This window comes from Schistocerca americana, chromosome 7 (genome assembly GCF_021461395.2).
Source record: "Schistocerca americana isolate TAMUIC-IGC-003095 chromosome 7, iqSchAmer2.1, whole genome shotgun sequence".
NCBI lineage: Eukaryota > Metazoa > Arthropoda > Insecta > Orthoptera > Acrididae > Schistocerca > Schistocerca americana.
In genome coordinates this window covers 309,022,995-309,037,699 of record NC_060125.1, presented here as the reverse complement: position 1 = coordinate 309,037,699, position 14,705 = coordinate 309,022,995, and the positions used below count along the sequence as shown (strand labels likewise).

Below are 14,705 nucleotides of genomic sequence, written 5' to 3'. Positions count from 1 at the left end.
CCGGCAAGGGAACTTGCTGTTCCAACAGGACAATGCACGTCCGCATGTATCCCGTGCCACCCAACGTGCTCTAGAAGGTGTAAGTCAACTACCCTGGCCAGCAAGATCTCCGGATCTGTCCCCCATTGAGCATGTTTGGGACTGGATGAAGCGTCGTCTCACGCGGTCTGCACGTCCAGCACGAACGCTGGTCCAACTGAGGCGCCAGGTGGAAATGGCATGGCAAGCCGTTCCACAGGACTACATCCAGCATCTCTACGATCGTCTCCATGGGAGAATAGCAGCCTGCATTGCTGCGAAAGGTGGATATACACTGTACTAGTGCCGACATTGTGCATGCTCTGTTGCCTGTGTCTATGTGCCTGTGGTTCTGTCAGTGTGATCATGTGATGTATCTGACCCCAGGAATGTGTCAATAAAGTTTCCCCTTCCTGGGACAATGAATTCACGGTGTTCTTATTTCAATTTCCAGGAGTGTAGAACTAATTAACTCTAACTAACCTAAGGACATCACACACATCCATGTCCGAGGCAGGATTCGAACCTGCGACCGTAGCGGTCGCTCGGTTCCAGACTGTGGCGCCTAGAACCCACGGCCACTCTGGCCGGCCGTTGTACTAAGTCATGCCAGTTAGGCTGAGCGCCGGCTTGCTACCAGAAAAAGTTTGCGGTTCATCCTTTTCCATCGCACCTAAGAGCCATAGTCTTAGTGCGTCAAGATAAGAAACACTAGTTATAGTTGCTTCACCGAAAAAGAAAGGGCCATAAACTTTCAGTTGGAACGTGCCACAAAAAAACATTCAATTTAGGGGAAGCAACTGTACCATCTCGTGGGGATTTGCAGAACCCCAGACGTGCACATTGTGTGGGTTCACATTTTCACTTAGGTGAAAAGTCGATACATGGTCGAAGACAATACGATACAGAAAATCATGCTGCAACATTTAGCTTGCAGAACTGGCACATAAACTGTAGTCTGTATTATTTATAATTGTAAATCGAATGTAAAAATGCTACAGAAACCAAAATCTACGATATTAATTCCGAAATACCCGGTATGTTGTTAGAAAATTAAGTTACAAGTTAAAATTAAAAAACTTTGCCTCTCGAATTTCTGTGTGGCTCCGTGACGAGACAGAGAAGGAAATTACATATCGTCATTCCCTCTGTACAGCAGTAATTTTGGAACAATTTAGTTTTAACGCAGCGTCTTTCGAATTGTAACTATCGGTCGTCGCCTCTGCAGTTAGAACGAAGTTTCTTGTGGCAACACCCTGTTACGTTGGTGATAGAAACAGTACGTTCCACGATAGTCGGCTGTTTTCCTGATGGGACTGACCCAACAGGGTTGTTAGTCCCACTTTTGTCGTTCTCCAGGTGCAGTCAACAATTAGCGTTTACGTAGTCAGTGAACATCACAGAGGACCTAGTGATAGGTGCCGTGTTGCGGAAAGCTCGGCCCTACGGCCTCTCACTGTTACAAGAGTAGTGAGAGCTTTTGAAAATGGAGCATCATGTTGACTATCCGAGAGACGTATATGATCTAGATGCTTCACGCAATTGGAAGCATACTATCGTTGACCGCCGCTTGCATAACACTGAGATGATACGGCCTACAGTCTACACAACTCGCCACCAGGATCCACGGCTTCTACTTAATGTTAGTATTTCTCTTTCTCTCTTTCTCATCTCAACCCTTTAGATGTTGCCTTGATAGCCGGCCGGTGTGCCCGTGCTGTTCTAGGCGCTTCAGTCTGGAACCGCGTGACCGCTACGGTCGCAGGTTCGAATCCTGCCTCGGGCATGGATGTGTGTGATGTCCTTAGGTTAGTTAGGTTTTAGTAGTTCTAAGTACTAGGGGGACTGATGACCACAGATGTTAAGTCCCATAGTACTCAGAGCCATTTGAACCATTTTGCTGCCTTGATATTATCTTGTTACTTCTATTTTTAATTGATGATTGATCACATGTGAAATCTAATATTGTAAACTAGTGCACTCTTTCCTCCCGATTTAAAGGCTTAATATTCGTTCTGCTGGTTTTTTTTTCGTAAATCCGTAGTAGAGAATACATTTCATTTAACGCCACGATTGTGTTACGGTCCTTCTTGTTCACATATACCCCCGCGATGAGCTTTGATTAATCGACATTCAAACTGCCTGCTTGATTTACGCCGCTTGCTAGGATCAAGCCAGACGGATCCAAGGCAACTTGTGTTCTACTTTGTAGCGGAAGTGGTGGGCAAGTCAGGGCTGCCGCCACAACCGCTCATGCTGCTTCTGAAGAGGAGTAGGATGCATGTCAGCAGTGGACTCACCTTATCCTTTCTCTCATCACAGTCATCAACCAATACAATTAAGTGACCTGCACGCTGCCTGTAAATTACAAAACGGCTTGCACTTAGCAGTCAGCCAGACGGCGTCGTTCCTCACTTAGGTGGGACGTGTAGAATTAACGGTAACAGAAGATGAACCAAGTACAGTAACACACTGCTCGCAGGCTGCTGCCCAACCTGGTGGCGACCATACTGGTGAGCACGTACGTGCTGCCGCGGCTCGGCTCCGGACCCCTGTGGAAGCCGCTGCTGGGACAGCACGCCGAGCTCTGCAGGAGACACATGTGGAGGAACTTCCTCTTCGTGCATAATTACTACGGCTTCCCCGACATGGTGAGTCTGACTCTGGTCACACTGTGCCGAAAGTAAATGGTGTGTTGCTGGTTTTGAATAGTACCAAATACTCTACAGTAGTGGTCGTCAAACGTTTTTGATCAAGAGCCAATATTGACATTGTAGGGATGCACTGTGGGGTGCATATGCACCGACCTTAATATTTATTGGTAAGCTATATAAATTAAAAAGTTTTGATCTCCCAGTAAACTAGCTGTAATAAAAGCACGATAAGTTGAATGAGTGCCCCCAACCACTGATCGTGGAGCTGTCACCATTCAGAACCCTTGGTGTCTCGTGTCGACTGTTCTATGTTTCAGACTGCTGCCAACGTCAGTGAGTCAGAAGTTACGAGGCTGCAATTGCCTGTCGAAATGTTGCTGTTTTTTTGTGTTTTTCACGTAGGCTAAATTGTTTGCTAGGGGAGGAACATCCACACGGTCTTTAATGAAACCACAGAGAAAGAAATCCAGTGGAGTGAAGCCTGGAGAACGAGATGGCCATGCGATTGGCCTTCCACGGAAGCCTCGAACTTCCGCGAGGAAATGAGGTGGTGCTCCGTCTTGCTGGTGGTAAACCATCCCATCTTATCTTTATCGATCTGTGGAATTTAAAACTTTTCAAGCATATCTAGATACAAAATACTAGTAACAGTTTTCTCCTAGAAGAAAAAATGGCTAAGAGCACAAAACTCTGGGGCTGTTATGAACGTTGAATATGGATTGTCGCTGCCCCATATTCTGCAGTTGTTGGTGTTCACCAAGTCACTGATGTGAAATGTTTACTCATCATTGAAGATTATTGTGTTTAGGAATGTCCTGTCGTCCTTCATCCGATGCAAAATTTCTGCACAGAATTCCCACGAGGAACCTCATCTGCATCACTGATATGCTGTGCCATCGTAACTCTGTATGGTTTCATGTAAAAACTTCTAAGCAGTACTCACCAAACAATCTTTTGTGGAATGCCACTCTCGCGAGACGCAATTCACGTTGATTTTTGTGAGCTGCGGGCAAAGCTCTCCCTAATCTGTTCGACATACTCATCAACACGCGGGTAACTTGGTGATTTATCATGTCGCAGTGAGTAACCTGTCTCCACAAAATTATTTGCCAAGAGTAAATTGTACGCTTTGTTGGAGGTTCTTTAGCGTATTCGTTGGGAAATTTACGCCGAGCAGTTGTTGCAGAGTTCGTTTCATCAAACTAAAACACAGTGAGCATGCTCCGCGCAAGTGAAGGCAGCCATATATAACTGTGCAGTTCACTGGTGCTCCTGGTGGCGGAATGAGGTACTGATGCACTACGTGAATCAAACTTGAGGTTATTTGCTACAGAATGACACATCTACCAATTTTGTAGGTTACCTCAATAAATTTCCATAACATTCCAAAGTTGGAAAGTCCTTTTTGTCTCAACCTGTATTACAACAGCCTTTATTGGATTTCGTATTCCTTGCTATAAATTGTACTGCATTTGAAGATGACCATCTCTATAATAGTTATTAACGAATCCAGGTTACTTCTGTGTCAAAATTAATACCATAGCATCTGACTGGTACGAAGAGCACACACCTGTGAGTTGTCAGTACTGGAAGACAAACAATAAAACATTTCCTCTCCTACGTCCTTACACGCAGTGGCCGCGCTATTTACCTCTCGGCCCCTGAGGTAAGTGGCAAGCTTTACTCAACTCATTGCCGAATTCAGAGACGTCAGTTGATCAGATCTTAAAATGTTACTGTCTGTGTAACTATTTTTCTTTGTTACTGAGCGAGTAAACTACATTCCTAAGAAGCTGTTAATGATAGTTGATGTTCCTAGATTTGGATGTTAGTTGCCAGATGCTTGTTACTGAGAAACGCTGACTGCGCGAAAATTCGATTCGGGCCGCATGCGGCCCACGAGCCGCAATATGACGAACAATTCTCTAGAGATTTAAAAAAATAGTATCTGGCGCATATCTAGTTATAAGCGCACGAGAGACGGTGCTGATCACCTAAAATTAGAGTTAGCTTTTTATAAACTGCTTTACATGGATCATTAAGAGAAATAATTTGCTGATTGTCAAGAAAGGATGATTGTGGGGTAAAAGTCCATGTTAGCTCTAATGTCTCGCGTTTTGTAGCTGTGGGTATTTTTCGACACGTATGTCTGAGCACCTGTAGTGTAGGGATAAGGTCTTTCATTAGTAATCAAAACGTCCTCAGTCCCGAATTCGAAACCCGCCACTGCTTAAACTTTGGGTATTAATCAGCATTGGTGGCAGAAGACTTCCAGCATAAGAAATCACCCTCATTCTGCCAACGGCCTTATCAAAGAGAGCGGAGGAGTGGACAGAGGTTCAGGGCACTCTGTTGTCCTTGGGCTGGGTAAATGCTACTAAAGACAGAAGAATCAGCTATGGTCAATGGCGTGAAGATGGTGAAGGCAATTAGAACCACTGCAGTAAAGACACATAACATGTATCCACAGGACATTTGGCCTGTAACTGCAAAAAGTGTCGTGATGATAACTGCATTGGCGAAAGATTCCGGAATAGTCCCCCATTCGGATCTCCGGGAGTGGACTGCAAAGGGAGACGTGACCATGAGAAAAGACTGAATAACCAACGAGGGGATAGCGGTCTACGAGTCGCGGCGTGGAATTTCTGAAGCTTGAACGTGGTAAGGAAACTAGAAAATCTGAAAAGGGAAATGCAAAGGCTGAATCTAGATATACCAGGTGTAGAAGTATGAAACCGGAATTTCCCTACAGATGGTGCTAGCCGTCAGTGTAGGGCCCGTGAGACCGCTGCTGCAGTTCCATCTGTTTCCTGTAACGATCCAGTGGCGAAACGCACCACTCTTAGCTTGATCCTCTCCGTCTCTTCTGTTAATCGAGTCAGGTCAGAGCCCCAGACTCTTGGGCGGTATTGAATAATCTGTCGAAGAAGTTTTTTGATAGCCACTTCTTTCGTGAATGAAGAACATTTCTTTAAGATACATCCAGTGAATCTCAACCCGGTTTCTGCTTTCCCTACATTATGTTTTATGTAGTCATTCCACCTTAGGTCATTCCAGATGGTTACTACCAAAAGTTTTACAGTAGATGCTGCTTCTAGTGACTTGTCATCAATAGTGTAAACTTACCGTAGTACACTTCTTCGCCTATTTATGAGCAGTAGATAGCATCTACTTACCTTCAGGGTCAACTACGAGTCTGTGCATCAATAACTGATCCTCTGCAGGTTTTTCTACAACTCACTAGTCCTCTGACGTGGACGCTGTCTTATAGACAACTGCATCATCCAAAAACAGACTCATGACCTTCCTAAGTTACGCAATAGATCAGTTTATAAATACTGTAAACAGTAACGGTTCTATCTAGCTTCCTTGGGGTGAAGTGACTGCGGAACAAATTATGGAAAAACGACGGAGGACGGAATATCAGGTCTTGTCCATGTGTCATTGAATAAAGAGGCTGAGATAGCAGTGGACTAAAATTTAAATACAGTAACGGGAAAAAATCGCAACACCAAGAAAGAGATTTGTGTCATAAAGGAATGTTGGTGTGCGTGTTTCTACATGTGAACGGTTACGACTATTAAATTTCGCGCCAGTCTCGTAAGAGTGGAGCTAGTAGTGCCACCATGAGAATGCAAGTGAGGTTTGCTATAAATACACGCTCTAACGGTCGTGAGCGTAAGTTACCTTTGGGATTGTACGTGGTGAGTTGTTGGTCAAGAATGCTTTTAAGGCGCGAGGGACACCATTATCAACATCTCAATGAACAAGATCGTATAACAGGGCTACAAGAAGCTGGATTCCTTCTGCGATATTGCAGAAAGACTTGGCTGGAATGTAGGCACCAAGCGAGGTGGCGCAGTTTTTGACCCATTGGACTTGCGTTCAGGAGGACGACGGTTCAAACCCGCTTCCGGCCATTCAGATATAGGTATTCCTTGATTTCCCTAAATCGCACCAGGCAAATGCCGGGATGGTTCCGTTGAAAGGGAAAGGCCGATTTCCTTCCTCATCCTTGACGCCATCTCATGTTGTGCTCCATCTGTAATGTAGACGATGTCGACGGGACGTTAAATCCAATCTTCCTTCCTTTCTTGGAATGGAGGCACTGTACGGTGGTGACGAGTACGTACGGTTGTGTGAAGACCGGTCTCTGGTACGCCACGTGGCACTACCGACAGGGAAGGCCATCGTGTTCGGCGTATGGCTATGCCGCATCGTACTGTATCTGCAGCAGCAATTTGAGTAGTAGTTGTCAGCACAGTGACACAACGAACTGTTACGAACCGGTAATTGCAAGGGCAGTTCCGAGCCAGATGCCCTGCAGCGTGCATTCCACTGCCCAAAACCGCCGCCATTTGCTACTTCTGTGGTGTCTACCGGGAGCTCTATTGTGTTTTCTAATGAAAGCTGGTTCTGTCTCGGTGCCAGTGATGGCCGCTTGTTGATTAGGAGGCCAGTTGAGGCCCTGCAACTAACCTGTTTGCATGCTCGACACACTGGAGATACACCTGGATTTATGGTCTGGGGTGCGACTTCGTATGAGAGCAGGAGCAAAATTGGTTCAAATGGCTCTAAGCACAATGGGACTTAACATCTGAGGTCATCAGTCCCCTAGACGTAGAATTACTTAAACCTAAGGAGATCACACACATCCATGCCCGAGGCAGAATTCGAACCTGCGACCGTAGCAGCAGCGCGGTTCCAGACTGAAGCGCCTAGACCCGCTCGGTCACAGCGCAGGAGCACTCTCGTGATTATCCCACGCATGTAGTGGTGTTTTCCACGGGATAATGATCACACACATACCACTGTTGCCTTGGCCTGCTCGATCACCGGATCAGTCTTCAAGGAGCACATATGGGACATCATCGGAGCACAACTCCAGCGTCATTCACAAAAAACATTATCCGTCCCTGTATTGACCGACCAAGTGCAGCAGGCACGGAATTCTATTCCACGAACTGTCATTCGGCAATTGTAAATCACTATGCATGCGTATTTGCGTGCTTGCATTCGACATTCTGGCGGTTACACTGGCTATTAATGTACCAGAATCTCGTATTTGCAATGCTGTATCTTGCGCTTACCTTAACCTGAGGCAATGCAGTGTTAATCACTTACATATGTTACCTACACAACTGTTTCCCGAAATTCAATTATTCTCCCTTAATTAGTTCTTGGTCATGCGATTTTTTCCGTCACTGTAGATATAGTGTGAAGTTTCGTTTTCATCTGCTAGATCTTAATAGAGAACTGAAACTGAAGTGTTTAGTGTACGTAATAATATTCGGAACAGCTACTGGAAAAATATCTCAAAAATAAGATGCACGACACAAAAACCAAAATCTATGATAGAAACACACACACACACACACACACACACACACACACACACACACACACACACATACACATACACACACACACGGACACACATGCAAGTTCATATTTACACTACTGGCCACTAAAATTGCTACACCACGAAGATGATGTGCTACAGACGCGAAATTTAACCGACAGGAAGAAGATGCTCTGATATGCAAATGATTAGCTTTTCAGAGCATTCACACAAGGTTGGCGCCGGTGGCGACACCTACAACGTGCTGACATGAGGAACATTTCCAACCGATTTCTCATACACAAACAGCAGTTGACCGACGTTGTCTGGTGAAACGTTACGCCTCGTGTAAGGAGCAGAAATGTGTACCATCACGTTTCCGACTTTGATAAAGGTCGGATTGTAGCATATCTCGGTTGCGGTTTATCGTATCGCGACATTGCTGCTCGCGTTGGTGAAGATCCAATGACTGTTGGCAGAATATGGAATCGCTGGTTTCAGGAGGGTAATACGGAACGCCGTGCTGGATCCCAACGGCCTCGTATCACTAGCAGTCGAGATGACAGACATCTTATCCACATGGATGTAACGGATCGTGCAGCCACGTCTCGAAGCCTGAGTCAACAGATGGGGACGTTTGCGAGACAACAACCATCTGCACGAACAGTTCGACGACGTTTTCAGCAGCATGGACTATCAGCTCGGAGACCATGGCTGCGATTACCCTTGACGCTGCGTCACAGACAGAACCGTCTGCGATGGTGCACTCAGCGACGAAGCTGGGTGGACAAATGGCATAACGTCATTCTTTTGGATGAATCCAGGTTCTGTTTACAGCATCACGATGGTCGCATCCATGTTTGGCGACATCGTGGGAACGCACATTGGAAGCGTGTATTCGTCATCGCCATACTGGCGTATCACCCGGCATGATGGTATGGGGTGCCTTTGGTTACACGTCTCGGTGACCTCTTGGTCGCATTGACGGCAATTTGAACAGTGGACGTTACATTTCAGATGTGTTACGACCCGTGGCTCTACCCTTCATTCGATCCCTGCGAAACCCTACATTTCAGCAGGATAATGCACGACCGCATGTTGCAGGTCCTGTACGGGCCATTCTGGATACAGAAAATGTTCGACACCTGCCCTGGCCAGCACACTCTCCAGATCTGTCACCAATTGAAAACGTCTGGTCAATGGTGGCCAAGCAACTGGCTAGTCGCAATACGCCAGTCACTACTCTTGATGAACTGTGGTTTCGTGTTGAAGCTGCATGGGCAACTTTACCTGTACACGCCATCCAAGTTCTGTTTGCCTCAATGCCCAGGCGTATCAAGGCCGTGGTTGCTCTGGGTACTGATTTCTCAGGATCTATGGACCCAAATTGCGTGAAAATGTAATCACATGTCAGTTCTAGTATAATATATGTGTCCAATGAATACCCGTTTATCATCTGCAGTTCTTCTTGGTGTAGTAATTTTAATGGCCAGTAGTGTATCTCAACTCATCTTATTGACCACTCTCTCAGATCGCACTCTACCTTTCTCACTGTCTGTAAGAAAACGGCCATTTTGTGGGCTTGGGGGTGTGTGGAATCAGCAGGAATAACATTTACTTGTTTTAAGTCAGTATTACTCTGCACGCGCATGCGCGCGATCACCAGCTGAGCTCGCTGCGTCGGTGCCCGCGGCGCCCAGTTACGACTCAGCGCCAGCGACCCACCTGTCTGGCCTGTTTGTGTGGCCTATCGGCAAAAAGTTAGTAGAAGTGACGCAGTCTTACGACTGTGTAATGTAGTACTAACATTTTATGTTTGACAAGGTCAATATCTGGCATGTTTTAATTTTAATTTTATATTGTGACACTTCTGAAGAAGGCTACATTATTATAGCCGAAACCTAAGTAAAGTTTATTTGCTTATGCAACTCGGGGCTGAAATTTATAAATAATTAATAAGAGAAGTTAGGCGTTTTGGCGCCTAGCACCTGAACGTGCCAACCAATCAGAAGCAAGTTCAGTACAATTGGTGGACTCTCCCACGGGATCGGTACATACTGTACCACCTGTCGCTTGTACCTCACTCCACTTTTGTGCCATTTGTACTTCACGTGTATCAAGCTGCATCAAAGTGAGCTTCTAGCAAAATAAAATACCGGCGGCCACAGCGAGGAATATCACAATCTTTCTTTCTTTCTTTCTCGGGTCCTTTGTCCCGCTCCAACGCGGGTTCGGCTTTGTTATTAAGGATTTGGGAGTGTTAATTGCAGAGGGCGGCCGGATGCCCTTCCTGACGCCACCCTGAACCCCCCGGGACGGAAGCAGTGAAACCCAGCTGTCTGCGTCTATTGTAAGTCATGAAATAGTGCGAACGTTTTCAAATGTCTGTGAGTCGTTTAACTGAGGGGGAACTTGGGGACCAGCCAGGTATTCACCTAGCGCGATGTGGAAAACCGCCTAAAAACCACATCCAGGCTGGCCGGCATACCGGCTCTCGTCGTTAATCCGCCGGGCGGATTCGATCCGGGCCCGGCGCGCCTACCCGAGTCCAGGAGGCAGCGGATTAGCGCTCTCGGCTACTCAGCCAGGAATATCACAATGTTCAATGTTAATAACGTCTGTTTTATTTAAAGAACGTTGAAAGTTTTCTCATAAACGATTCAGGGTCTTTATTTTTCAACACCCTCTCGCAATTATGATTTATTTACGTTGATGTCTGTATGAGGTATATTGAAATACCGATAAATAAAAAAAATGATAATGTAAGCATAGGTGTGATGTCTGCAACGCAAATTTCAACGTTTTGCAGCAGTTTACCCTTTTGCGGAACAGCAGTCTCACGTCCACTCTCACGAGGGTGAGACAGACATTCAGACCCAAAAAGCGGGTGCGCGCCTGCAGTGTAAATCGCTGGGCTCCGCTCCACCCAGATGGAGAGCGGACGCCATTTGGCGCTTGTTCGTGGCGTCAGTGGGGGCGGAGTTGGCCGCTGTGTGTGCTAAGCGGATGCTGGCCGCTGTTCCACCCCCCACCCCCTTCCTCTTTCGCTCCCCCCTCCCCCCTCCCCCACCCATCCCTGCCCCCTTAACCCGTTCCTCTGCACAAAGCCGCTGTTTGAGTGCAATATTATAGCGGGCGCGCGAGCAATTACACGCCTTAATACGCCCTCTAATTCCTGGAGCCGGCTCAGTGTTCTGGAGCCGCGCTCGAGTTACGGAAATGTTCTGCTGGAGTCGCGTAATGAAATCTTTTGGCCCCGACGCGCTGCGGAGGCAACACAGACCGATGTCGAGAGCGCAAATTAGAATCACCGGCGCCGCTTAAAAGCGCGCCGAGCCCTGGGCTCCGGGCCGGCGACAAACGCTCTCTCGGCCCGCGTTAGTTGCGTGGGACTTTACTAGACTCCGCCGGTCTGTGCTGGGACTCTGCGGGCCGGCACGCGGCGCGTGTTACTGCTCGACGTATTACTGCCTGGCGTCCTCTGCTCTCGTGTCGTGACGTCACATGCGGTTCCGACTACTGTTGCAGCAGACTTGCCATATAAATAGTTCTAAAAATATGTAGCATTTTATGCACTATACAATTCTGCACCCGAAGAATCACCAATATATACCGACGAAAAAAAATCGCAACCAAAAGGAGGAGTTGTGCGACGTAAACGATAGTGGACGGTGTGTTTATACGTGTGAAAGATGATGTCTATTCAAATTTCACGCCAGTAGCGTCACTAGAACGACGCAAATCAGGCTTGCTTTAAATACGGCCTTTAATGGTCGTGAGCGTTAGTGACCTTTGAGAATGTCTATGGTGAGCTGATGTTAGTCAAGAATAGCTTTAAGGCGACAAAGACGCTATCATCAACACCTCACTAAGTTTGAACGAGGTCGTGCAATAGGACTGCGAGAAGTTGGATGTTCCTTCTTAGGAGGAAGGTAGCCACTGTATATGACTGCAGGTTCGCTGGTCACGAGAATGTGCTGTTGCTAGAAGACTGGGCTCCGGACGATCATGCGGCACTACTCACAAGGGGAGACCACGACGTTTGGAACGCGGATTTACTGCAGACTTCGTACACTCGTAGTACTCCATGAGGACAACAAAATGTGTAAGCAGTAGCGCGTACTTCTCAAGCGTTATTGAGAAAATCGCAAGATAATTTTGGTCGTCAAATATATACATGCACGTAACCAGTTTTAGCATGAAGCGGCGGCAGCCGAGTGGCAGCCGGCACGGTAGCTCAGCGTGTTCGGTCTGAGGGTCAGCCGGCACGGTAGTTCAGTGTGTTCGGTCAGAGAGCCGGTTGGCTTCTGTAATAAAAAACTGAGTGGAAGGCTCAACCACCGAACTTGAACAGGATGTCTTACGATGTCCGCAACGACCAATCACAACGATCAATAACGAACAAAATGAAAAAAAGAGGGTCAGCTACCCTCTGTAATGAAAAAAAAAAACTGAGTTAATGGATCAACAACGAAGTGAAACGGGTGTCTTTCGACGTCCGCGCCGAAAAGATACAACAAACGAAAACGAACAAAATCAGATTTAAAAAAAATTGGTTAGCGTTCAACCCCCGTAATCGCTGAACCGATGGATCAAGTCCTGTTCGTCAGTTTCTTTTTTTATTTTCAACACAGTCATTCCCTTTACTATTTATATTACAATTGATATAATGGGTTCAAAATGGCTCTGAGCACTATGCGACTTAACTTCTGAGGTCATCAGTCGCCTAGAACTTAGAACTAATTAAACCTAACTAACCTAAGGACATCACACACATCCATGCCCGAGGCAGGATTCGAACCTGCGACCGTAGCGGTCACGCGGTTCCAGACTGAAGCGCCTTTAACCGCACGACCACACCGGCTGTCTGATATAAGGGGAAAACTACGTGTAATTGGATGGACTTTTATTAAATTTACAATGTTATTTAGCTGTCTACAAATTTTTATTATCACAAATAATATATTATTCATAACTATCGACTAGTAAACGACCAAACGCATAAAGTGATACTGAAAATGTATGCTTGTCCGTGATCTGAGAAATCCCTTATACCTGGAAGGAGCCCGAAACTACATGTTACCTACAAGTGTTGACCGGCACACATGGCTTTCGGAAGATGTTCATTTAATCGTCGCTTTCGACATTACAATTACAAGTTGCAGGGTGGTATTTTTCGTCGAAACATGGAAAACATAAAGTTATGAATATTATATTATTTGTGATAATAAAAATTTGTAGATTGCCAAATAACTTTGTAAATTTAATAAAAGTTCATCCAATTACACGTATTTTTCCCATTATATCAACTGTAATATAAATAGTAAAGAAAATGACTGTTTTGAAGAAAATAAAAATAGACCGTCGGGACTCGATCCAGCGATTACGGGATTTGAACGCTAACCATTCGGCTGCCGCAGCTTCATGGTAAAAGTGGCCACGCGCAGGTATATATTTGACAACCAAAATTATCTTACGAGTTCCTCAATAACGCTTGAGAAGTACCCGCTACTGCTTACACATTTTGTTGTCCTCATGGCGTTCTACGAGTGTACGAAGTTTGCAGTAAATCCGCGTTCCAAACGTCGTGGCCTCCCCTTGTCAGAGGGAAAACCGTCGTGTTCGGCGTATGGCTGTGGCGCATCGTAACTATGTCTGCAGCAGCAGTTTGTGCAGCAGTAGGCACCACAGTGACGCAGTGCTCTGTTACAAACCGGTCACTTCAAGGACAGCTCTGGGCCAGACGCTCTGTAGGGTGCATTCTACTGACGCCAAACCACCAGAGATGTAAAACGAGAGCTCAAGGACAGAGTGGAGGTCTCTTGTATTTTCTAGTTAAAGCTGGTTCTGCCTCACTGCCAGTGATGACCTTTTGTTAGTCAGGAAGACGCCAATTGAGGACTTCCATCCAGCATGTCTGCGTGTAGACGACTGGACCTATGCTTGGAGTTGTGGTCTGGGATACGATTTCGTCTGGTAGCAGGAGCACTCACTCGGTTGTCCCACGCGCCACGACTGTAGATCTGTACATCAACCTGGTGATTCGAGCTGTTGTGCTGTCATTCATGAACAACATTCCGGGAGGTGTTTTCTGCCGCGCGGGATTAGCCGAGCGGTCCAGGGCGCTGCAGTCATGGACTGTGCGGCTGGTCTCGGCAGAGGTTCGAGTCCTCCCTTGGGCACAGGTGTGTGTATTTGTCCTTAGGATAACTTAGGTTAAGTAATGTGTAAGCTTAGGTTAAGTCCCATAAGATTTCACAAATATTTGAACATTTTTTGGTGTTTTCCAACGGATAATGGTCGCCCACATGCCAGGGTTGTAACCCAACATGCGCTACAGAGTATCGACATATTGCCTTGGTCTTCTCCATCATCAGATATGTCTCCAATCGAGCACATACGGGACATCATCGGAGGCCAATTCCAGCGTCATTTACAACCAGAATTAACCGTCCCTGTACTGACCGACCAAGTGCAAGAGGCATGGAACTGCATCCCTCAAACTGACATCCGGCACCAGTACAACACAATGCATGCAAGTATGCATGCTTAATACAGCATTCTAGCTTTTTCACCACTTGTTAATGTACCAGCATTTTACATTTGGAATAGCTTACCTCGCGTTTACATTAACCTGTGATCCTGCAATGTTAAATACTTAAATACGATACCTAGAGAAATGTATACCAGAT

At 46.2% G+C, this 14,705-nt stretch overlaps 1 protein-coding gene across 1 annotated transcript in view; it reads left to right on the top strand.

The window, feature by feature from the left end:
- Window positions 1-14,705, top strand: part of LOC124622896 — a 219,416-nt gene that overhangs the window by 92,786 nt on the left and 111,925 nt on the right. Inside the window, exon 8 of the mRNA XM_047148686.1 lies at window positions 2,501-2,669. Coding sequence (XP_047004642.1) covers window positions 2,501-2,669 — 169 coding nt within the window. The remainder of the gene's footprint in view (window positions 1-2,500; window positions 2,670-14,705) is intronic.